Source organism: Phoenix dactylifera, chromosome 4 (genome assembly GCF_051530095.1).
Source record: "Phoenix dactylifera cultivar Ajwa chromosome 4, Ajwa_hap1_PhDact_Kaust_v1.1, whole genome shotgun sequence".
In the NCBI taxonomy this organism is placed as follows: Eukaryota; Viridiplantae; Streptophyta; class Magnoliopsida; order Arecales; family Arecaceae; genus Phoenix; species Phoenix dactylifera.
The window spans coordinates 45688023-45714269 of record NC_143193.1 but is presented as its reverse complement, the minus strand read 5'-3'; the positions used below and the strand labels follow the sequence as shown (position 1 = coordinate 45714269).

Here is a 26247-nt window from a genome sequence, read left to right as displayed (position 1 = left end):
CGAAAACGGAATGCTTGTGCAACTTCTCAGCTACAAGGAAGTGAAATCTCATCATATTCTATTAACCTACCCTTTCAACACTCATGCATTTTATCTATTTCAGCAACCCTTGCATTCCTTACCTAAAAATATCAATGTTATTACTTGTTAGCATAAACGTCTTGATTGTTTGATTGATTACAGCAGCTCAATCCCTCCTCCTGAGTCATATAATGAGATGACAGCTATCCATCGAAAACTCCTTGTAGCTAGATATATTTGATAATATCACAACCACTAATTAGATACTCTTTCGTCTTAGATCAATCATGTCCTTGCACTTGTTGCATTCTAATACAATCAGCAGGTAGGCATAGGAGCATTATGGGACCAGTTCATGGACCATATTTATTAAGGTTTAGTTAATTGTCACCTAAACCTCACATTGGTATTCACAAATTAGAATTTTTCTCAAGAAAGGTATTCACCTACAACATGCATCCATTCATTGAATTGCACAGGGTGAGACGTAGCAGCAGAAAAGGAACCTGATCATTATTACAACCTGAGAGCAAACATGTAAGGATTACAATTACAGCAATAAGCATTAACAAGGCATGCCTTGTTTGGGACCTTCACTTTGGTTACATAACAAAGCATGACTTGTTTGTCATCTCCAAATGGTTACAACAGCTCAGAAGGAAGAAACACACTTCCAAGCCTTGTAATTCAGCGGACCACCCTCCACAAATTGTGGAATCCGAAGGACCATTCTGGTCCAAACTTGAAATGTTTCATCATGCCTGTGAAGCAACATCTGATCTCTGATCGCCATCAGCTGTTGCCTGGATCTGGGCAGCATACAGCAGGTTCCAAAGCACATCTTCCATAGACGGGCGTGTCGAAGACTCTGGAGACAAGCATTTGTTTGTTATAGAGAGCACAATTGAAAGAGACTCTTGTGAAGAGGTACCGAGAATGATAGGATCAAGAATGTGCTTTCGCTCTTCATTTTTGCTAAATGACATTGCCTGCAAATCAAAATGAGTTTTATAAGAAAAATTCTGCACTTGGAATAACTGAGTTCAGATATATTTACATATATAAACAAGAAAAGGCCTCTCTCATGTTTGTGACATGCACTGAATCATGATTTAGGATCCAGATTGGCCTAGAAGAGTCATTTTAACCTTATATGAAAATTCATTTTGACTGCTAGGCCTAGCGCAAATAAAGCAGCTGGTCTGCAAGCTGTTTGAACTATGCTAACAGACGAAAAGAGTTAAAATAAGAGCTCATCTGCCACGTAATGGATGCTGGTCAGAAGGAGGTTATGAGACTCATCAGACTTTAGCTGGCAGTGGTACAGGGGGGTACCATATGGTAGGTATGGACCGACTCAACTCATATATTGAACCAAACCTCGGCACCATAGTATAGGTATGGTATGGTAGGTATGGATCGGTGCGGCAGACCTTCTAAGTGCTACTAATCAGACTTTACCAGGTAGCAGTCATGCAGATTAGACAATTCAGACTAAGGGCTTAAGACTTTTGGAGATATGATGAAGTACAAGAAAATATGCAATCAGAAAAACATCTCATTCTTCATGTAACCCATTGGGAAGAGTAAAAAGAGGCTTGTGGGTGGTTTCAAATGGAGTTTGGCTGTATTCAATTTGAATCTAACTATATTATTACAATGGATATATAATAGATTTAGATCTTAAACAGAAACCTAGAAAGGCAGCTGTAAAACTTTAACTGATGCAAGTTCAATTCTGAGCAAGTTCAATTCTGAGCAGGTTTGAATCAGGAAAAGCAGCTGCAGCAGCACAAAGGCAAATTATACCTCAAAGAAAGGATCTGAAACGTTATGCAACTCCATTAACCGTCAGAAAACAAATTGAGGAGAAGGCTTTATGGAGAATCTGTTGGGCCTTCAATGTTGAATTAAAGAAACAAGAGTTCATAGATGCAAATCAATTATGTCAACCATGTGGACCCATTGGTTAATAATTTTGGCCTCAACTTTAACTGCATTGAGAATATAGGTATATAGACTTTGTTTATAGGAAGTAAATGGTCAGCATTTGCTTTTGTTTATGACTAAAAAGTTTAACCAAACTCTGGTTTTCCGCTGGTGGTTGAATCCACGAAGGGTGTTAACTGAGCCAATATCTTCATTGTGGTTTAATCCGCTAAGGGTGCTAAATTGGAGGTCTGGGGGCATATGAGACCAAGAGCATTTCTTGACCAGCTTGTTGTCTAACAATTTTTTTTATGACATCAAATGTCGAAGAGACTTATGGTACAATAAAGCTTCAATTAAGTTAACATGTCTACATAATATGCGGTTATTCTGACAAGATTCCAGGAGGACCAGCCAAGACTCATAAACACAACCACAATTATCAAGCCATCTACCATCTATTTAAGGTCCAATTATTGAAAACTTATTCATCAGTCATTGCTATCAATGTAAACCTCGGGTGTTACTACGAACCTTAGATTAGTACTTCCAATCAATTTATAAGATGTCCAAATAAGCAGGAAGTCAAGCCATGACATTCATTCAACATGCTCATGAAAGATCGTGGATCTCATTTATACTAATGACAGGGTGCTTAACCTTGATTAGTTTTTTTTTTTCACCACAACTTGCATTAACAAAAGAATGTTAGGCATACCAGTTCCTTCAGGAAATATGCTACTCCTTTTTTACATAGTGCCGGTCCGACAAGTGCTTCAAGTAAGATTAAGCCAAAGGAGTAAACATCATCATCCATATTTAGCATTTCCCTACAAAGACAAATGCCTGAAGTCAAATTTTGGAAAAAGAATAAGTACACTGAAATTTGATTAGCTGTAGTGAAAAATGGAAGTGCTCTGAGAATAAAGTCCCACTGTTTTATTGTCTTAAAAAAGATCTAATCCTTTTTCAAATCATAAAATCTACTTTATTTCACTGCTTTGAGAAGAGAAAAGATTGTCAAAGTGCTACAGATTTCATAGTGTTTGGTGTCTCCATAATGTACTAGAGATATGAATATCTATAGATATTGTTATCTCAAGTTTGCGAAAATTGAGGATGAAAAAATAAAAACCCTGGCAGAGTTATATTTATGTTAATATATATGGGGTAATCTTAACAAGTAGCACTGCTCAGACAGTGTTCAGTCAAAAATATGTAAGAGTAGGCACTCACAATACTGAAGATTCAATATGTAAGAGTAGGCACTCACAATACTGAAGATTCGCTGTGCATAGATTTCTGACCTTCCACACTTGCCTGCCAGCCAGAAGACAGGGCATCATAATACTATTCAACATAATATCAAAAATGCATGAAATGAGATGCTTAAAGTTTCAAAAAATGGACTGAAGAACAAAAGTACTACTTGCATTGAACTTTGACACACACCTCATGCTTGTAAATTTCTCCAGAAATAATGGACAACCCATAATCGCTCACTTTTGCTATCAAGTGCTCATCAAGCAAAATGTTATCAGTCTTCAGTCGATTATTGAAGCAACCAGGAATAATTCCTGTATGTAGAAAATGCACAGCCTTTGCTATGCCTATCAAAATTGCCATTCTGTCTGACCACTTAAGAGCCCTCTCCAGACTGCACTCTGCAGGACAAGGTATAAGAACCAAAGCCATTACACATAATATAAAGACAACATACACTATTTTTTTAAAGTCAAGAAGCAGGCTTACCAGAAAGATGAGTACGAAGATTTCCATTGGGTGCATATTCATAAATAAGGAAGACCCTGTTTACACTGGAATCATCCGTTACTCCATCAATGCAGTGTCCTAGGAAGCAAACCAAATGTGGGTGGCGAAGTTTTGAAAGCAAATCTAGTCGAAGCTTTAGGTTTCTAATTGAATATCGCTTAAAAAATGCCAGACATCTTATTGCAACAAAGGTTCCATTCTCTAATCTTCCCTTGTAAAGCTGAAAAATATGAGATGCTTGTCAGATATATGAATTTAATTTAGCAGAAACCAAGCACCATGAAGGGATGGAACAGAAACAGGAACTATAACACAGAATTAATATTTGTGATAACCCAAGCTTCACACAACAAATGAAGAAAACCTCACTAGACATTCTTACTTCTCTAAGACTTCGGCAGTAATGTAGCTCATATAATATTATTTCACACTTTAATGGAAAACAAATTAAATGAATATTGTGACTGGTTACAGAATATGACATTTTATCACTGCCATGCTTACACTTTGAGGTCTAACTGTTGCATAAAACCTTGAAAAGAAAAATTGTGAGGATTTATGCAGGGTACTTTCAGTCACTCATTAGGTGTATAATGGGCTGGTCTTGGGTAGTTAAGGAGGGCCAAGGACCCCAACTAATCTTTTTGGATAAGGTCTTTCATCATCACAAACGATGTCAGAGCCCTATGGACCACATGGACTAGGCAAAACTACAGTACAAGCCCTTTCGGGGCTGACCATGAGCCAGACGTAGCTTTTGCAATTAGACGTCCTAAGCGAGGAAACTAGAGCTTAAATAGGAGGAGTGTTTGAAGACCTATACAGGCTTGTTTAGTCCCACACTAGGTGTGCAGTAGGATGGCCTTCGGTCAAGGATTGCCATACCAGTGCATACCACTCCGTATTGGGTGTGCCAGACCATATTGGTACTACACCGATACTCAATACATGGAGCATTCCGATTATTGGTAGTTCCCTATTCGTCTGATATGATACATTTGGTATAGACTGGTACATAAAATTATGTCAATCATATATCTTGCATATATTTTAAAGCCTAAAGATCAATTAATACTTGATAACACCTTAGAACCAAAGTTTCAGACCTTAGACATTAGTTTTGCTGGCAAATAATCTAATAAGAATCTTAACAAGTACTAAGGAAGCATCACAAAAGTATAGCAGTGCATTCTTACTTAGATTCTGGAAAATCAAAAGTTCATACATAGGTGCAAGGCTAAGAGGTGTCCAAGCAATGAGAATAATGGGTCATGCTTGCTGTTGGTTGATTGATACAAGTAAACATATTTATACATCATTTATTAGTTTTCTAATAACTCTTATGAACTTTAGAATTTAGATTAAGTTAATATAAGTATGTTAATAATTCTATAACACAGGAGTAAGTTAACATAAATTAGAAATTAGAAATCACTTAATATGATGCATGACTAGTGTTCTAGCTCAAGAGGGGAAATGAAGAATAGACTCCGCTGCAGTTGTATGCTCAATCTATGCCCATGGTGTTCTATGGTCCTTGTCCCACCTACCTGCCATACATTTACCGCTAGTTGGTGCAGGTAAGGGACCCTATAGGATTCCATATCTCACATGAGATCAAAGTAACACAATAGAACACAATCTCAAAGCAAACATAGAAGCAAAAAATTTAACTAATAAAATCAAATTACGAGCTAGAAAAATAAAAGCAATAAACTAAAAGCTAAGGGATTAAGAACTGAGACCTAATCTATGGATACCTAGAAGGCGTCACACCTCCTTTCCTGACTAGATATTTGGCTTTGTACCTTTGGTCTTCAAGGGGCCTCGATAGAAGAACCCTAGCCCCTCACCATAACATTTTCCTGAATTGCAGCCTTACACGTTAACCCTCAAGCAGCCTTACAGGTTACACCACTCAAGAATTTGAGATGCATCTCGAGAGAAAAGAGTACATGGGGTTATTTATAGGTTCCAGGCCCCTTAAAGGAAACTCATGGAGGTCTCTTGGAACTCGACCAAAATTCCAAGCAAGGTTAGCTGAACTATCGTGAATCAAGTGATTCAGACCAAGCTATGTTGAACCGGTACCGATAGGCGTATCGGTTGCCTACCGAACCGGTACCAGACCGGCAACACAGTGTGTGCGGCGTGCTGTGGACTACCACAGCGTGCCGTGGCATTAAAAATGCCAAATGCCACTCTGTGGCAGAAAAAATGCCACTTTGTGGCATTTAAATACCACAGAGCGCCCGAATGCGTACTGGTGAGAATCGGTCTGGTTCGCATCGGTGCACCCTCCGTACCGCTCGGTTCCGGCCTCATAGGGGCCCGAAATTGTTTTCCACTGCTATACGGACCGGTCTGGTACGGGCCGGTTCAGCATACCATAGTTCAGACTGTACTAAATGGAACCAGTCCAATCAAGAACAAGGGCAGTGTACGCAACCGGAACAGTTCGACCCTTAATAAACCCACCCATCCCCTCCCCCCACTGTTCGGATTTCACTTGTTCCTCTCTCCTTCTCTCTCTTCCCCGCAGCTACCTTCTCCAGCAATGGCTCCTCCTAGTGAAGAAGGAAGAAAAGGGAGGAGAGAAAGGAAGAGGCACGGCTATGGTGAGCATCACCATCGCTCCTTCCTTCTCCTCCAACAAGTTCTCCATCATCCACAGTCTCATCTGCCGCTAGATTCATGCTATCCAGGCCACAATCTCGGCTATCGAGCATCGTCTGAGGCTGGTTCAAGCACTCTCACAATTGATCCCTCTCTCCGCCTCGTTGTCCTTCTTCCTTGCCCTCTTGTCTCTCTCCCTCCCTCTCTCTCTTATCTTATCTCTCCTCCTCCCTCTCCCCCTCCCCCTCTTTCTCCCTATTCCATTACGCCCCAGAACGACACAGAATGGACCTATATCATGCCAAACTGATCGCCAACTGGTATGAGCCCCAATATCAATTCGGTGAACTTTGATTCAAAGACTAAGTTCTAAGTCATCTCAACTAAGAAAACTCAATAAGAGAGCTTCTAGAACAATTAACTTTCTAAAAGTGAGAAAGCTACCATTAAAAGGCTTTGAATGGTGATTAGTCAACTTTTTGGTTGATGATATGCAAATTATCGTTAAATCCTATAGTCTTCGTCTTCGCTTTCGGTTCTGCTTTTAAGAATTCGAATGGTGACTAGTGCTCCATATAACAATTTTGAACAGTGGGGGTGTCTATGTCAGTATTGAAGTCCATCTTGTGGTTCTAGAAGAAAACTTATTGATGGTGATGGGTGCCGTCAGAATCTTCTGATGGTGGTTTGTGTACTGCTGGATACTTTCTAGCTCAGATACTGAGCTAGCTACTATTAGGTAGTTTTGATGTTTAATTATTTGTTGCTGGATCATCTGAGGTGCACCTAGGCCAAATATGACCATAATAAGCATTAGGAGTTATTGTCTTGGGTGTTTGGCACGCCTCCAATTTGCATCACTAGTTATTTTTGGCCTCATCCTTTGCATCCTCTTCCTTTTACTAGATTCACTCTTCCTTTTTTCTCCAATTTATTTTCTAATGGAACCTATTTTGATTTAGAATAATTATTTTATTTTCTTCTTTATCCTTTTTACCATATCATTCCTAGCCCTCTTTCTCTTCTCCTTTTTCTTCTCCTTCCATTCTCATTCGCCACCCATTCTCCCACTTCTTTGTTCATATCTGTGCATTTTTTCTTTCAAATATCCTGAGCTATGATGACTAAAATGGTACATGAAGAAAATGTTGGAGCACTTATTAGACCCATAAGGCAAATAGAGGCAACATATAGTCAAAAATTAAAGAAGAAAACACGCAACATTTCTTAGAATTCCTACACAAACTGTAAACACCAGGCCAGATGAGCCGACCTGGACCATAGTCGACGACCCATCTGGAAACTTCATGAGGAATGGCAGTGGAGATCGACAGCTGTTGAGCCGGTTATAACCGCCTAATAGCCACAATCAACATCCCTCTGAGCTTGATCGGGGGCTATAAAAGCCCATGGATTCCTCAGTGAAGGACTCCATCGACCACCCTCTCACTGCCTCTTACCCTCTTTTCCTTCTTTGCAAAGGAGACGGACAGGAGCGGCGGCGCCGAAGGAGACACCTCCAGTTCGTCACTGCACTGAGCCGCCGGAGCAGACACAATAGCTCGCCGGAAAAGCCTCGCAGCTCCTCGGAGCTAGGTAAATTTCTGATCACCCTTGTTCATGAATTTCATTCGATCGATCTAGTGTAATAACCAAAATGGAAATAAAAGAAGGGAAGAAATAAGATGTAGTGGAAGGAGGGGGAAGATCTCACTCGTGAGCGGCCGTGATCCAACATTGGCTCGGTCGATCGAAGGCCATGACCGGCCCATGCCAAAGAGCCTTCCCTTCCACTCGATTATGGCTTCCCCTCCCATCAAACCCTAGATCTAAAAATCCTAAAATGTATACCTACCTTCCGATTCATAGAAGGGTCCTCGGGGGCTTGAGCAAAATCCGGTTTCCATGGGTGGAACCGGCTTGATCTCAGCCGAAGGTAATCGGAGAAGGAGAGGAAGAGGATCTCTATCCTCCGACCGTGGACGCCGCCGGCTCGGGACATTGTGGACGCCACTGGGTCGACTGCAAGCGTCGGCCGCGCGCTATGCGGGCACCACTGGCTTCGGCCGGTTCCTTCTTCTCGGTGGGTGCCCCGAGCTCCCATCTCCTCCACCTCTGGTGGAGGAGAGTGACCAGCCAAGTCGCAGCTACTGCAGGCTGGACTGCGGCCGCCGCAGGCGCCGCCGGCTTCGGGCCAGCCCCTTCCGAGCTCACCTCCTTGCTTAATGGGAGAAGAGGAGGAGGAGATCAGGAAGGGAAGAAGAAAGGAGAAGAGAAAGAAAAGGAAGAGAGAAGAGGGTTCGGGAATGAAGAAGAAAGAAGAAAAGAAAAAGAAAAGAAGAAAGATAATAATAATAATAATAATAATAATAATGCTTTGGGCTGAAATGGGCCTGGTTTTGGCAGTGGGCTTCAAATGAATTTGGCTTTAGAAGCCTGAGGCCGGGCGGGGCCCTGCTCCGAGCCCAGTATTCTTAAACCCAAAATTAACTGGGCCTGAAGAATGCAAATTTTAATAAAAGGACTAAATCGAATATAGTTTGAGGCTAGGTTCCTTTTAAATTAACTAGAACTAATAGGGTTTAATCATAAATTAATTAATTATGTTACTAGGCCTGGATACAAATGGGCCCAGTAACTAAATTAGGGGAAGGGCCTGATCCAAAATTTAATTAAACTTCGAGCCTAAATGCAAATGGGCCCAGATCTGAACCAGAGGAAAATACGATCTAAACCAGAAGTGGAATTGGTTCAGACCTAAACCAGAAGCTGGATCAGACCTGAAACAGAGGTTGAATCAGGTCTGAATTAGAAGCTGAACCAGACCTGAATCAGTAATTGAATCAAATGTGAGCCAAAAAATTGATTAGACCTGAACCAGAAATTGGGTCAGACCCGAACCAAAAGCTAAACCAGACCTGAATCAAAAATTAAATCGAATTCGAACCAGAAGTTAGAATTAGACCTGAGCCAAAAATGGAATTAGTTCATAGGTCTGAACCAGAAATTGAATTAGACTATAGACCCGAAAATGAAATTGAGTCCTATGGATGGGCTGTAAATAATTTTAAGATTATCAATAAATAGAAATTAAATGTGCAAATGACATGTAAGTTAATGATATTGCTAGGTATTGGAGAATTGGTATCTAAACATAAAATTTGGTGAGCGAATTAAGGCAAGTGACCATGACACAATTTTATTGTTTTGTCAAATACATGAAATTATTTGGATATGAAATTGTATATGATTATTTATGTTTTCACAAAATTAGGATCAAGCATGTGTCAGCAAATGTTGCATGATTTTAAATAGATGACATTCATCATGATTATCATGCTATGTACATAAATTTGTACGAAAATTAAAGTTTTCAGCATGATCATGAATTTTATACATCATGATACCATTATTCACTTTCCAATGTATCTATGAGATAAGATTCATAAAAAGCATGATTTTATGAACTCTCATAGTGCTATGTGCGGCCCTCGCCAGCGGGTCATAGTAGCTCGACATACGGCCCTCGCCAACAGATTATAGTAGCTCGGCATACGGCCCTCGCCAGCGGGTTATAATAGCTTGGTTTAGACCTTGCCAACAGAAAATAATAGTTGGCAAAGATTATGGCCCTCGCCAGCGGGTTATAGTAGCTTGGCATATAGCCCTCGCCAGCAAGTTATAATAGCTTGGTTTAGACCCCGCCAACGGAGAATAATAGTTGGTAAAGATTACAACCCTGTAATGAGTAATAATAGTGACCATAGCTGCACTATCATCTGAGAGTACGGATTTCAAAGTATGAATAATGATAAGTACGGATTTCAAAGCATGAATAATAGCGAGTACAAATTTCAAAGCATGAATAATGACAAGTATGGATTTCAAAGCATAAATAATAGCAAGTATGGATTTTAAAGCATGAATAATGATAAGTACGGATTTCAAAGCATGAATAATAGCAAGTACGGCTTTCAAAGCATGAATAATGATTAAGTATGGATTTCAAAGCATCAATAAGAGCAAGTATGGATTTCAAAGCATGAATAATGACAAGTACGAACTTCAAAGCATGAATAATGGCAAGAATGTTTTATGATGCGCATTCATATTAACATGTATGATTGGGCATCCACTGTTTTATGTATTGTTTGAATGTATGTTATATGCATGATCATTTTGCTATAGCTGCTAATTCCTCAAATTAATGCACTGGCATGAAGTACATTATGCTTGATCTAGTAGATTGTACATAGTTACTTACTGAGTTTTTATAGCTTACACCAATTCATTTATGTTTTTACAGATAAATAGGACTAGGAGCAAGGAGCTTGACATGCTTCAGGATTATGGAAAAAATGGAATGTTAAATACTGATATTTTTAGAAGCTTTGTATCAATCCTTATTGATGAAATATTTGATGACATTCATGAATGAAATTGTTCATAATTGATTAAAAGTTTTGAAGTGGCTGCATGTTATTGTATGCTTAAGTTTGCAATAGCACAACCATGTCATGATCCGAATTCGGGGCGTGACACAAACTAAATAATTTTGAAAGGGGCAGGTGGAGGTCAAGTTGATTAAAAGTAGATAATTATGCAAAGGGAATGCAAATTTGAGAAAAGAAAGAGATCATAGAGATTCTTGAGTTCCCCTTTCAAATATGTATCAATTTGGCATAAAAAGGAAGAAAACATATTTGAACACTTTGAACTTCCTAACTAGCCTTGATGACATGGGCATGTATCATTGGTTAACTTTCAAGTACATAGTTGAGTGGAGTTCCTTCTGGCAGACATAGTTGTTTGATTTTGTGGAAAAAAATTGCAATTAATTAAAACAAAAGGACAAAAGGGGGGAAGCAGTAACTTGCTACCAACTGAACAATCATCAATTATATCTTACAAACCAGTTGTATCTTACAAACTATAGGAGTTTGACAAGGACTTTGAAAGCCATGAGGTAACATCACATTTCCATAAAGTTGATAAGCACAATAAGGTAATGTCATTGTTAAAATTCCTGAATTTAGCATCACCAAAATGAAGTATAGAAACTTGGCCGGCAATCTCTAGTAGGAAATTTACAAAAAAAAACATGGTTCAGGAGCAAACAGAACAAGGAAAATGCAGCAAAATAATTCTGGAAAGTATCAAAGTCAAGGTTGGAAATCTAGTTATTTTTCAATTAGATTTACACCAAAACTGTATATAATAGAGAGTATTGGTCACATGTTAGGGTACAATTACCATAAAACATAATATATAAAGATCATTGTGCTTAATATCTTATATATAGCAGATAACATTTAACTTTCCATACTTTCATTGCAGATCCTCTAGTTCACTAGATATCAGGCCAAAACAGATATGCAAAAGAAGCTTGTCTTTAACAAACACCGAAAGTGATTCTTTCTTTTCTCTTCAGATTTATTTAGCTCCTTTATTGATCTACCCAGTTTTCAGTCATGCCATGATAAATTGCTTTATGTGCATAGTTCTTTCTAAGAGATATCAACATATTCAGTGAGATATTCAAAGGTTCATAAATAAGCACCTTCCCTATTGAACCCTTGCCTATGTATGCTGAATGCTCAAAATTTTTTGTTGCTTCTTTTAACTCTTCTAGAGAAAACACTCGATATGTAGGCAACACTTGTGTTCCGAGCTTCATGGCTTGAGAAATATACCCTGAAAAAGCAAAAGAGAGAAGCAGTCAGTTTTAACCAAATAATGTAACCCATGTCCTTTGGTTCATATTAAATTCATTGTTAGAATGTCATAATTTGCAAGTGAGGGCAACCTTTTCTCTTACAAGCATACGGATATAACTCTATCCCTTGATATCTTAAATTATAATCCTCCTAAATGTTAAAGGAAATTCTTCATACTTTATTTAAGTTAAAACAATTTCAGATCTTCAATTTCTTGCTGGTGAGATGTAACAATATGAAAACCTTCATTGTACAAGATGTAGCCTCGGACTCCCCCCCCACATACTGAGTCAGAGAGGGAGCAGGATCAAGGACAATATATAAGCTATTATCATTTTACATAACTGTATACTGGAGCAGTTGTCTGATGCCTTACAATATGTAGTGACATACATAAAGAAAATTGGTGAATTTTTTTTCCACTTTTTCCTTGTTTGTAAGAATAGTGCAGGGGTCAGGTTGTTAATGTGGTAATATTATTTTCTTTCATTATGCTCATTAGAATCAACAGGTAGGTTTGCATCAAAAGAGCAGAATGTACGACTGGTTTAATTGATTCAGGTATAAATTTAATATGCTCCAAAGATCATCATAATCATTTTCCAACTATTTAAAGAAAATGGAGTTTATGGTACAGAATACTAACTCAAGAAAGCTCCATCAAAGAATCGAGCATAGTTTTAGGACAGCTGGTCAACCTGAGGCCAACCTTCTAGTGCTCAGTTTGTAGTAAAAGAGGGACCTTGCATGAGCAACCCAGAAGGGTGGTTATGCCTCATAGCCAGAGTAAAGCCTCATAGAGGTAAGCAAAGACCCGTCAAGACTCCTCTAGACTTGGAAAAAGTCTAGACCAAGAGGGAAGGTGAGAAGTTGTGATATAAGCAGCTAACTTCTGAGACATAACTTGTATGCAAAGGAATCAAAAATTGAAATGAAGTCCAAAAATGTTATAAAAGGAAGAATTTTCAAATCGTGAAACATAAAGCAGTCTAGTGTGAAAAAAATAAGGGGGCAGGGAGGGGGTGTTAATATAAGCTACATTATATTGTAATTGTGTTAATGTATCTTGTTTTCTCTATGTGCATTGTTCTTTCTCATGCCGAGGAATATGAAGTATCTTTCTATTTGGATTAAGTCAGCAGACAATTTGGGAAAAAATTGAGAACCAATAGTTACAGCTTAAGTCAAAGGATCAATCAGCTGATATATCTAACAAAAAAATCAGGACAATAATTGTTTTCTAAATGCGTATCGAGCTTGGTCACTTTGATACATATATATTCAAAGTATGAAGTCATTTAAGTTTTCATGAGAAAGTATGCAAGTTGGACAAAAACCATGATAGAGGGAAACAAGAATGGGTAGTAGTGGAAGTCAGAGTGGCTCTAGATTCTGATATGCTTTGAGTTCTCGGAGAATATTGGATGGTTACCAATCCATGCAGCAGTATAGCCATCACAATAAATAGGGTAGGTGTAACGAATGTGGAGTTCACATTTAAGATTAGGTGGCTAGACAGAAGAGCATTTTCCTAGAGATATGACCTTAATGTAGGAGCATGACAACATGTAGCATTGGCTTAGGAAACAGAGTCTCCAAAGGAACACAAACAGCCAAAAGTAAAATCTCAAACAGAAAGTTCACTAGGAGAAACAATGATAAGAAAAGCATGGATCTTGAGCAAGGAGAAGAAAAAGGAACAAGAAAATGATAATGCTATAAAGTTTTTTTAAAAATAAACAATAGAAAGACATATAAATCAGAAAGTGGAGCAATAATAAATTGATTCGCCAAACAAGCGTAATGCAGTGTCCGAGTGAAGAAATGGTAATGAAAATTAGACCACCCAACAAATGACAATGTCAGAATTATGGAGAGGCTTTCAATGGAAGGGAGCTTTAGATGTCCATCTTCCTTACGAGTTCAACTATTAAGAAGAGTCATATAGCTCACGTCAAATCGGAGGTGTGCTCTTGTTGCAGCAAATACATTCTAGAAATGTGGCAAACTCAAGACCTAGGAAACAGCAAACAAGGTCTGCATATTAAATTGATGTTAAGCCAAAGTCGGCATGCCATCATCACTAGAAATCATGGTATGCCGTACCGGCCCGAATTGGGCGGTACAGAGCATACTGTACCGGTTCGGCACAAGTACCCTATATGGATGGCGTACTGAGTGGCGTACCAACACTCGGTACACAAAAAAAAAAAACTCCGTACCATACCGCACCAACACTATGCTAGTGCGGCACCGGTATGAAGTCCGGTACCGAGACGGCGAATCTTACTAGAAATAATTAATGCATCGAACATCTATAACATTTTTTTCTCCTGCATTAACAGTCAAGATGCATACCAAAATTAATAGGACGAGTCTTCTAACTTCTAAGCAATAACAGACATATCAGTATAGAGTGTTGTTCTCAGTCAAGGAATATAGAGAAGTTTTCAGAAAATTAGAATACTTACTCGCATTTGCAAGAAGCTCAGAGGACAATCCTGTGGCCGAATTTTCTTGCACTGGCTTTGGCAATAAACGTTGCTCTGCTATTGCGCGCTGGCAGTTTCTTCTGCAGAAAACCAAAAACACAAGCAAAAGCACTAGCACAACTAGAGTAATTCCTCCAATGACCGCAACCATCAACACCATGTCTCTACTCTTCGTATCTTTCCCCTTGATTTGGTTTTCTTGGCAATGTTTATTTTTACGCTGATGCTGAGGGTCAACAGACAAACAATTCCAATTGAACTTAACAACTCTTCTGTTTGAATTCAAGCTCAAGCAAGAAGGTAACCCACCGGTTAGTCTATTTGCTGATATATCAACATACCCAAGTTGGCTGCCACAAGTTATACTGCTGGAAATGGATCCAGTGAGCATATTAGATGCCAGGTTCAAATAACTGATGTTTGGCAGTGAAAAAAGTTCTGCCGGCGGCGTCCCTTCAAGCAAGTTGTATGATAGGTCAAAATGCTGTAGCCTACTCAATTCCCCAAACTGCTCTGGGATCTTGCCGGTCAATGAGTTCTTGCTAAGTAAAGCAGTGACCAACCCTTTGGGCATTGCTGGTAGTTCAGAATCTAATTTATTATCCCTCAAATCCAACAGCTCGAGACTGGTTAAGCCACTTAGGTCAGGGATTTTCCCTGAAATAATATTGCCTGACAAAGCAAGTTCAGTGAGAGTGCTGACTCTGCCAATTGTTGCCGGCAATGGCCCCTGCAAGCGATTGTCCTGCAAGCTTAAAACTGTAAGGTTCGAAAACGAGTCGAACCAATCAGGAACTGTGTCATTGAAAAAATTTCCATCCAGAGTCAGTGTTTGAAGCCTTGTCATGGCTGATATCTTTGGAGGAATTGAACCATATAGAAAGTTGGAACTCAGATCGAGCACTTCAAGCGAATTCAGACGGTGGATTTTGTCAGGAAGAGGACCCCATATCCCCAAAGAAACCAGGATCAATACTTTCAGGCTAGTCAGCCTAGTCAGAGTTGTGACAAAGGAATCAACAGAGAAGCTTTCGGATAGTGTTTGATCTGGGATCGAGTAGCCTTCGAACTCACCTGGCTTGGCAAGCTTGTCACCCACAATTTTGAGCATAGTGACCGAGTGCCCTTCGCAAGCGACATGGACTACCGGCGAAGAAGGGGCATAGCATAGGTCATCCGTGTTGTTCCAAGCATCCAACTGTTTGGGGTACTGCAACTGTTTCCTTAGTTGCAGAAGCTGCTGAGTATATGATGACTGTATTTGCTCAGTTCTCCGGATCAAGAACAAACAAGACAATATGACAACAAGATAGACGAGAGCACGCGCCATTGAACTCTAAGAAGCTCCCCTGGGTTTGCTCGGAGGATTCATTGACAATAAAATAGTAGCATAGAAGGAAAAGGTTGGAAGGCAAGAAATGCTTTGAACAAAGCACGGTCGACCAAAAGAAAACCCAAAAAAATCGCTCAAATTTCAGCCTCAAATGCCACGACGAGCTTCTTTTTCACGGAAAGACTTCAACTTTTTAGCAAACTTGAGCTCTCCTCTGTTCCTAACCCCCGTGGAGGAAACCCACGAAGCCTAGTGAACACAAAACCCTAAAACTCCACCCCAAGCGATCAAAAAAAGAGATTTTATATCAAAATCTCGACTTTCCGACGAAGCTGGCGAGCACGCACCAAGAAAAAACAATGGAATCAATAAAAAACTGCAAATTTCCCCCGAAACCGAGGTTCTTCCACGAGATCACAGCAATGGCGGAGAGGAGAATGGTAGCAGACGACGGACCCTCTTAAAGGCCGAAGGACCGTTCCATGGTAGGAAACCTTGAATTCGGGGAAGAGGGCGTCGATAAAGATGCGGAAGAGGACGAAAGGGCAGGCGGTGACCGTGCAAGCGTATTTAAAGTGGCCACATGGCTTTTCCTATTACCCACCGGCAACCGTCTTCCATTAATGGCGACGCCCAGAGCGCTGAGCAGAGGGGAATTGGATTCATGTTGGTTTCGGAAGTGCCCTCTGCTTTCCTTGTATTTTCGGAAAAGCCACTGATGTTCTCTCTCTTGGCCCTGGCTCCTTCGGAGATGACCGTTGGGCCCCACTTGGAAAATGACTAGTTCAAGCTAGCCGTTATTTAACTAAACTTTGCGACAGCTAGGGATTTAGAAAACAAATGCACCTAATTTGATACGCTTGTCCTTTTGGAGGCAAAGGTAGCAAGGCACCCTGATTTAAAAACTTCAGAAGTCTGTGTTTCTCTGGAATGTGGTGGATGATTTGGATGTGGCTGAGAGAGTTTCTTGCATTTGTTTAACAATTTTTGAATAAGTTAATTATGACAGATAAGTTTTTAATTGCCGTTTGGTACCTAATCTAATTTTTTATTTGCCTTTGAAAGCAGTGTATATTTGTTTATAATAGATGATTAAGCATGGGTACTTCAATTCTTGTGCATGTTAGATCAGTAATTATTTTTCAAGTAGTGTGTGTAGAGCGAGCCATGTATAAAGTTGTACTTACTTTTTTTTGTAGTTGCATTGTTAATTTGGTTTATATATTGTGTAGTTTAATATTACCAGAAAATTCAATGAAATGAAGCTCAAAAGTGGCAAGCCTAGTATTTCTTTTTTGGAAAAGGGCAGAGTCCAATCTAATTGATTAAGATAATGAACAAAAGAGTAGCAGCCAAGTATCCTGACATGGTTATGAATTGCACATGGCAACATATATGTCGTTCTTAATTTGATTTTTCATTAATTCTTTTTTACCAACAAATGTATTTAGTAAATTTTAATTTTTCAGCTCTAAATTTAGAAAAAAAATATATAGCTTATAATATTTAGTCCTAACTCAAAACAAATTAAAGCATAAATTTATTGAATTGCTTTTAGAATTTTTGTAATAAAATGTAACAAAACAAAATAACTGGAGTCCTAAAATTAGCACCTATTCAGGCCAATACGTACATATATTATATATAAGCACAGATGTGTCATTTCCAACTTAGACTAACATGATAAATGCGCTAGAACTTGTTTACTATGAGGTTAAGTGATGCTTTGATGCTATCAATATCAATCCTTAAATGCCAACATCATTGGCATCGAAGTGTTTATAGTGAATACACAGGAAAAATAAGTTTTAGTTCATGCTGACAAATACATATATTCTCTATACCCATGATCATGGTGCAATCCTGCGTCTATACAGTGGTTGGCTTGCTTAGTGGAGAGTATAGTATCAAGACGACTGCACTCACCATCACTGCAAGGTCTTAGAACACATACAAAAATTAATAGCTTGGAAACAAATGGAGTCATGAGCATGTGGCCAACACAATTCTACAGACATTGCCAACATCAAAAACATGGTTAGAACAGTGATGTTTGTTCCTTTGAATACTTGGAGAAGTGAAAACCCAAGTGAATACTGGTGTGATGACAAGATTAAACTATGCTCTTTTGTATCCACTCCTTGGAGAGGCAGAGATCATTTCAGAAAGTGGGTGCTTTAAGTGTATAATATATTTTCTTCTGAAATCCACAAGAGGCCAAGGTGTGGAGGCTAATAGTGTCATCCAATGGGAACCATTCATCACATTGTAGATTAGCTATCAAGAGCTCAATTACTAACTAGTTCAAGGTGGGGTCCTTTCTGACTGTCCTTGTCTGCATGTGTTTGTGGGCATGCATATAAATAAGGATGCTGTCAACTGGAGAGAAAAGGATGGGAGAAGACCACGAGCCCTCCACCATTGAAAGCGGTGGACTTTACCTTTGGGAGCGTGGCACAATGAAGGGATTCAGCTTCGTTTTCGAGGCGCATTCATGGCTTTGCCTTTTGAGTCATGGCATTTGGAGCTTTGTTGCCGTGGAGTGGGGATGGAGTCTTCTTTATTCGTACCAACCCCGCCATGCAGATCGGAGTAGGTGGGGGGGCTCCTTTCGATGTCCCTGAGGTGGGGAAATCGATGGAGGGCTGTGATGTCTAAAGCTCATGGATGTTTATTTGCACGCTCTTATGTTTTCTTCTTCTTCTTCTTCTTCCCTTTTTTTTTTTTCTCTTTTTTCTGTATTCTTTTTAAAAAAAATATATTTTGAGGCTCTTCCATAAAAAAAAATGATAATTTCTTAATGGACCAATTCTATTTTTGATAATTGACAATAAATGCCACAAGTTTTACCGATCTCTTCTGACCAAATGATAAAAAAAATTGTTCATATATGCATGACAAGGATCCCGTGATATTATCATTTTTCAATATAAGAGGAAGAGAATAGTAGATATGTTTACTAAAGAAATTAGAAGATTACTTTGTTAATATAGAAAAGCAGTTCCAATTGTAATTTATCAATACCATATGGGCAGTTGGAGCAGTGCAGGGATGAGGATTCTATGGGCCTTAATATTAGCACTTGTCTTGGGTATATCAAAGATAAGATGGTAAAAAATAAAAGAATTAAATTCTATAATGCAACCATGGGGCATACATCAGCAACTTACTGCAATGGCAGCTTCCGCACTAAATGATAGACATAAATGTATTGTATAAAGGAGTAGAGATGTGAGGGAAGAGATATTTCAATTTTTCATACAAAAGTAGAAAATTTTTGAGTATGACCTTGTAATCAAAGAAAAGATAATATAAGAAACCATAGATCTTCCATATTTTATGTTATGTATCTACGCTATCGTGAATTTTTGTACATTATATGCTCATTCATACATGCATTTTTTGTCAACTTGTTTTTTTTGTTGAATCTAAGATAATCAAATTAATTATAATAATATGATAAACTCTTAGATATCCCTAATTTAATATCTTATAAATTTTGATGTAAGCAATAAGTACAAAAAAATAATCGCAAACTGCGCTATAATGCGTCATTTTCACAAGGCGTAGGTCCATACCCTTTTCTTTTTGGGGAAAAAACCCATATCTTTCAAAAGGCATGGATACTGCTGATATGCACATGACATGATAACAAGTGCATGGATATGCGTGCCACGATGGATGAAGGTGTATCTTTTTCAACTCTTGCAGTTTAGGGAGAGAATTATCCTCTCGCGAGGTAAGAGTATATGATCAAAGGAGAGCCCCCTCGCATGCCACATTTCTCATCTCACAATTTTTAAAGCACCTTCTCTTTTCTCTAAGAAACCTACTTAATATATAAATATAGAAAGCCAAGTTGATTAGCTCCTCCCCTTCTCTCTTTCCACTTCTCTCTCTTTTTCCGACGCACAGGCATACTTCCAACAATATTGAGAACTCCATCAACTAGCCATAACCCATTATTCTAACTCCTTGTCATCATCTCTCTTCTCCATCATTTTTCTTCTCTTCCTATCGAATCTCAAGACCTCAAATCTACTTCAACTCAAGATCTGTGTCGCCACTAATGGCTTTTGCCTCTCAGCATCATCATCCTCATCATCGCTAGAGACTTTGAGATGGTACACAAAGTTTGAGATAGAATGGCTAAGGTATTAAAGAGGTTCGAAGGTGTATATTATCGAGACATATAATATACATTAACAAAATAACAATATTAACTAAACACTATCTCGATTCAAGGTATGCGTTCGTATCAACAAAATAACAAATATATATTTATGAGATCTCGAGTTTATATCAATATACTAAGAAAGCTTATTTACGTATTAGTTGGACATATACTGTAAATTAGAAAAATAATAATTTAAATAGTGTATTATCTTTATTTGAGATGTGTATTAATAAAATATGTATCAACAATATGGTAAGTATGTATCAATAAATTATTAGGTCGCCATTAGATCGATCACCGATTAGGACATCAATGCTAGAGCATCCTTACTTTGGTAGAGCCTAAGCATCATGCTCTCCCTCCAATCCACTACCTTGCATGTTGATGCAAATGAAAGGGTAGAGATTCCTTCATATTTTTGTTGGGCAAGACCGGAGGTGGATTTGATTGGATTGGATTATCTGTGTTAAATCTTGCTATAATCACTACTTTTAAAGAAGAGTTGTTGGATTAGAAGGGAAGGGCATTAGATTTCGCAAGAACCTAGTCTGATGGTGGCGACAATGGTGCTAGAAGAGAAGGAGAAGGATACGAGTATTTGGATGGTGGGGGTAGTGAAGGCAAGAAAGATCGGAGGATGGAGCAGCGGATGCCCTTTTTCTTGCCCTGCTTCTTTCTTTATTTTTTTCCTCTTCGTTCAGTTTTATAATGATGACTGAATAGCAAAGGTTTTTATCCTGACATTTGAGAGGCTTGAACAGAAATATATGATGTATCATCCACTTTTTATTTTGTACTGTTATTGCTGCTCATTAATTAGCAAATTATAAATGCTAACTTGAAGAATACAGATGGGTGGATGGTGACCTCCACTTGGCCTCTTGCTAAAATAAAAATCTCGAGACAATGGAGGACAACAGGAGGTGGGGACCTTGCATCCATTGTATATTGCAAGTTTGAATTTGAAGTGCCATCATAAATATGGAGCATTTTTGCTTGGATAATTCAAAGAGAAATCCCACGCATGCATTCTCTGATTTCTTCTTTTGCTTTTGAATTGTAGGATCATTGACTTGATATTGGACAAAAAAAAAAAAAAAAAACGACTGAAATTTCACTATGCTTCCAAAATGCAAGAAAGCAGCTCCCAAAATAAAAACCATTTATGTTTTAAAAGAAAGGCATCCAGCTAGCCTATGCTAACTTATTTTTATAACCAAACTTGCATTTAAATAAAAGCCAAAATAATTAAATTAATCTATGGAAAAGTCATCCTAACACAAGGACACTTCGTGAGTAAACTAAACCTATGAATTTAATCATATAATTAAAATTCAGTGGGTAGGTAAGGAAAACAAGTCCTAAGTTGAGGCTTTACTTTACCAAAACCAGATGCCATGGGCTAAGACTCAAGACAAACTCTAAACAAGCAAAGCCAAGCAGTCCCTAATATTCAAATGGATGATTCCCTTTATGGAGTTCCCAAAGTCCTATCTTGGACTCCTTAACTTTGTGTCCTGCCAAAGAGAAAGAGAGATAACCAGATTCAGGTTCATGGATGCATATGCCATCTTTTATTTCCTCCAATATCTACATTGTTTCATGGTGAACCAGCCAAAATGGAAATATAAAAACATGATGGTGTAGTTAAATAACTACATATTGGACCATTTTATGAGAGTATCCAGGGAACATGGGGAAGGTGAAAGGTTTATCCAACTCTGCAGGATTGAACGTATCCTTATATCCAAGTTAAAAAAAAATAGCAACCGAGGCACATGATAAGCTGGATTTAAGTTATTTAATCTTAAACTTTTGGCTTCAAGTGGGGAAATGAGCTGGAATTGTACAGATTTCTAGAGCCAAGACAGGTCTGCAATCTGTGAGGTCTAATTGGTGGTGGGACTTGATGTTAGGCTGGAAATTTATATGAATTTTTGATGAAAAAGACTGTCAGGTGTGGGTCATGCCACATGATTGCTTCATCTCCTTGCCTTTTTAACTTGACACTGCTTTGCCAACTCATGATAGGCTCCACCAGGAGTTACAAAGTTTGGGACATGATCCAACTCTCAGGGCAATGCAGCTTGTTTTGGAGAAAATGTTCCATTTGATCTTTGGCAGTGCAAGATTTGACCCTTCTTTAACTTTTAGGGGAATCTATTGTGCCCTTTTCTTTATTCTTCCTAAATTATGAATAATAATTTTTTTTTTGGGTACAACGCCGCCTCATGTACAATGGGTGTGGGGTAGCCAACAAAATCAGAAAAAAAGAGTTGGCAAAAAGAAGAAGGAACAGACATTTGATTCTCCCAGATGGACTTCTGGAGTGATAAGAAGGCAACTCAGTCAGCTGCACTGTTCGCCTTCAAGTAGACATGAGTATTCCGGAAGGAATTAAACTCTTCCAATAGTCTGCACATGTCGTGGAACAGTGACATCTCGCCAGCAATGCAGCATTGATTTCGAATCCACTCAAGCACCGTAGCTGAGTCCCTTTCGAAGAGGATGCGGTTCGTACCCAGAACAAGTCTCACGTAAGTGATGCCCTCCATGGAGCTCTAAGTTCGGCACTGATAATAGAAGCATCGAAGATCCGCTAGCCTCTGGCCGCCACTAGTTTAGCGTCGTGGTCTCTGATGACAATGATCATTTTATTTGTCAACAAGTGCAGCTGATTTTTACATTTCCTGGGTGTCGCTTGTAATCCTTCCGATATGATTCATAATAAAATCAAATTAAATATGCCCCTGAATGATGGATCTGCTCTGCCTCAAAAAAAACTTCTAGGACTGCAGGTGGACTCAGCTTGCATCAGGCCCCACCAACCAGAACCAACAATGAGTGGCTGACCCACATTGTTGATGTTAAGGATAAGCACCGAGTCTGCCCCCAAGGCAACAAGAATCCAGGAACATAGCAACAATATGTTTTGATTTCTTTTTTTTTTCCAAAGACTTCATGATATTTAATCCAATGGATGAAGTATTCCATGAGTTGTTCTCATATTATCTCTCAATCTATACAATTGTTTATGAATTTTATGAATCATGGATTATCTATGATTTAGTTGGAACTTTCTGTAAGTCTGAACGTGTTTATATGTTACTTGTAGTTATAATTTGCTGCTAATGTGTACTATGTTGCACCTTCCTTGTTTTAGGGGAATCTATTTGGTCCCATTGAGGGGAATCTACTTGGTCCGATTGAGGATTACGAAGTAGGTGCTCACAAATGGAAGTTGAGCACAAATTGAGTGCGATGCTTGTTGCTTTCTCTGCCTCTCTTCTTTTTTTTTTTCTTTTTTTTTTTCGCTAAAAGAAAGGAGAAGAGGGGAGGAAGGGACGAGCCCACCTCGGTGTAGCAGCCCCCACCCCGCTAGGAGAATGTTCGATGTGAGCAGAAATGACTGTATGTTGGGCACCCCGGCCGGTTTTATTCATACCCTCTCCATCCATGGGTCCGGTTCGGATATCCTTCTGGGCTTCGGCACAAAACTCCGTGTGAGTACGTCATACCTGGCACCTCCGAGGTTATTAGCAGACCAGTAGCCCTTCCAAATTATGTGTCCGAGCAGAAAGCATCCGATCTCTACAATTTAATCAACGCCTATGCGTTTCGAACTTGGAAGCACTTGGTTGAAAGTAAGGCCCCATTCCACTGAGTTACTACCTCAGTGGCTCCTTTTCTCTATTCAAAGGATAAAAACAATCAACGTAGCCTTTGGAATTATAAACTTATATACGTTTGAACTCTAGAGATATTGCAAGATAACAAACTTCGTTTTAAATTTTAAATATTTTTATTTTTATTTTTATTCTTTGATAAAACAAAACCAGTTGCCTCTGATGCATTCTTTTCTTCACCCACTAAAACTTGGCACATTAGAATATTGATATATTATTGAGCTACTAAATGGTAGAGAATGTCCACCTTTTCCCTTTTATTTAACCTTTTTTCTTTCTTTTTGGTTACAAGCAAACCACTGATCTAGACTGAATTGCACTTAGATTGAAATAGTTTGATGGTATGCCAAATAATTATCTCCACCAAACCTCATGTATTGAATCAACTTAAAAATATATTTTGTATATTGTCACATAGTTGTAAATATCTCATTGTTCATGTTTTACATCTCTGTCTCTGATGAAGCATAGAAGTGATAATAACTTTATGTTTTGAACTATTCCTAACCATTAGATTTAATTGATAGCATCATAACCATTCAACTATATCTTGAGCTTATTCAGTGTAGAAAGGAGTTTCAGCTCCTTTAGGCTCACAGACCTAATCCTGATGAACAAAGTTTGGATTGCTGACTCTTTTAGTCTCTAAAATCTAAACCCCAAACAAAGATTGGAGGTCTACGAGATAGGCCACATTACGTCGAAAACATCAAATTGATCTTATTAGGTTTAATCTGCCTGTCCAAGTTCTTCGAGCTTTATTATACCAAAGTTGCGCAACATGTGAGAATTCATATTCAACAGTTAGATTTGGAACAGGACTTCTTCATTCAACACCAGATTTGGAATAGAAATTCTTAATTCGACATCGAACCACCATGTAATCCGTCCTGCACTTTGATGCCAAGCTTGTGATGGAACTCTCCCTGAGTCTCTTGTCTTCTAAATATTATATTTATTTCATTTCTTCTCAGCTTTTAGATTTGAGAGCAATCAAATTAAGCCACTCTTTGGCCGAAAACCTCTCTATCTCTTTGCCTTTTCTCATTTCCAGGCCTCTTCATTTCTTATGGATTCAAGTGGCATCTACCAAATGCGGTGGTTGACAGGGGCCAATGTCATTGGTAATAGTAACCTTTGAACTGGATGAAGAGTTTTCTGATGTGCTCTCAATGGGCTCAATTGGGCTTCAAGTTTTTAAATATAAAGTACTAAGATTATACATTTACGCTTCAACTAACTTTACTATTGACTAGACTTCTAGTCTGATCGAGTCAGTCCTGGGCAAGTTGCTCATACTCAGACCAAAATTACATCAAGGATTAAAAATTTCACTTGTTTTGACTACAATATCTACATCTCAAATTGGGTCCTAGTGAGGACCAAATCTAAATTGGTAGTAGAGCAAACTAAAATCTAGTTGTTTTTTTTTTTTTTCAATTTTTCTTATCATTGATGCCTATTTGTAATGTCTAATTTGTCATACTTCCTTCTTCTTATCTCACTTTTTTGTGGCAGTGGATCATTTCTAAGCAGTGCTAAACTATCAACTTATTGTTTATTGGAGTAGGAAATGATGTTGAGGAAACATGGAATATAGGTATTTAAGCCTCAAAGTAACACTGAACCACATAGATGAATGGTGTTGCATATAGAATGAAGGCAAATTAGGCATCTAGGGCTTTTTGGGTATCCATAATAGCAACCTTAGTTCTACCTTGGCATCATTCGTCTATCATAATTCCGAATGCCATGCGTCCTATCCTAGTTTATAGGCTCCGCCTACAAAGACACCTATCCTTGGAATGATAATATTCTCCAACTCATTTGACTAAACCTTCATGATCTTACAAAAAAAAAAATGTTGATTCAGGACAAGAACCCCATGTCTGAAATTTGTTTTCATAATTTTTTTATATATATCAGAACTTGAATACAAAAACATGTTCAGAAACTCAAAATAATAATTTTTAATTAATTTTTTATTAAATAAATATTACAGCTAAAAGTATAATTTAAGAAAATAACAGTACCAATGGTATATAAGTTTGTCAAGTCTATACTTTATTTTCTGTCGAAGAAAAGATAAAAGAACACCTTCCATTTTATACATGATAATTATCTTTTCATTTTATTAAAAAATAAAAAACTTCATAATAAGATTTGCCATCTTGATATCGGGTTCCATGCCGGCGCCATTATATTATATCGGCACGCTTAGAGCCGATCGGTATACTGAATATTGATACATCTTTTATATCATATATCGATACGGTACATTTATATTTATATTATCTGATGCGGTTTGGTACATTACACTGCTCTTGAGATTATTGATCTACATTTTTAAATCTCAAGCTACTAGCTAATCTGGGCGAACCCCCACCCCGTTCTTCTCCTTCCACCCGCCCAAACCCGATCTTCGTTTTGCCCAACCCGGTTTGTGGGGTCCATTGTACATCCCAACTCATTGCACATGCCCCTCAAGCTGCTTGCTGTTTGA

The 26247-nt window shown here is 38.4% G+C and overlaps 1 protein-coding gene across 1 annotated transcript; it reads right to left on the bottom strand.

The window, feature by feature from the left end:
• Nucleotides 1-509: 509 nt before the first annotated feature.
• Nucleotides 510-16653, bottom strand: LOC103702931 (Leucine-rich repeat protein kinase family protein). Its single transcript, XM_008785572.6, has 7 exons — nt 14528-16653; nt 11900-12033; nt 3703-3943; nt 3403-3614; nt 3224-3270; nt 2669-2780; nt 510-1010 (listed from the first exon to the last, which is right to left on the bottom strand). The coding sequence occupies exons 1-7, from the start codon at nt 15876-15878 to the stop codon at nt 777-779; spliced, it is 2331 nt and encodes a 776-aa protein (XP_008783794.2). The 5' UTR covers nt 15879-16653; the 3' UTR covers nt 510-776.
• Between the last annotated feature and the right edge of the window lie 9594 nt (nt 16654-26247).

Bases quoted from the DNA above. Each gene is read 5' to 3' on its own strand.
- LOC103702931 (XM_008785572.6), bottom strand. From the start codon at position 15,878: ATGGCGCGTGCTCTCGTCTATCTTGTTGTCATATTGTCTTGTTTGTTC. The intron at 3,271-3,402 runs GTGTGTGTCAAA...TCTGGCTGGCAG, and splicing joins GAGAAATTTACAAGCATGAG to GCAAGTGTGGAAGGTCAGAA. The intron at 2,781-3,223 runs GTGAGTGCCTAC...TTGTCTTTGTAG, and splicing joins CACAGCGAATCTTCAGTATT to GGAAATGCTAAATATGGATG.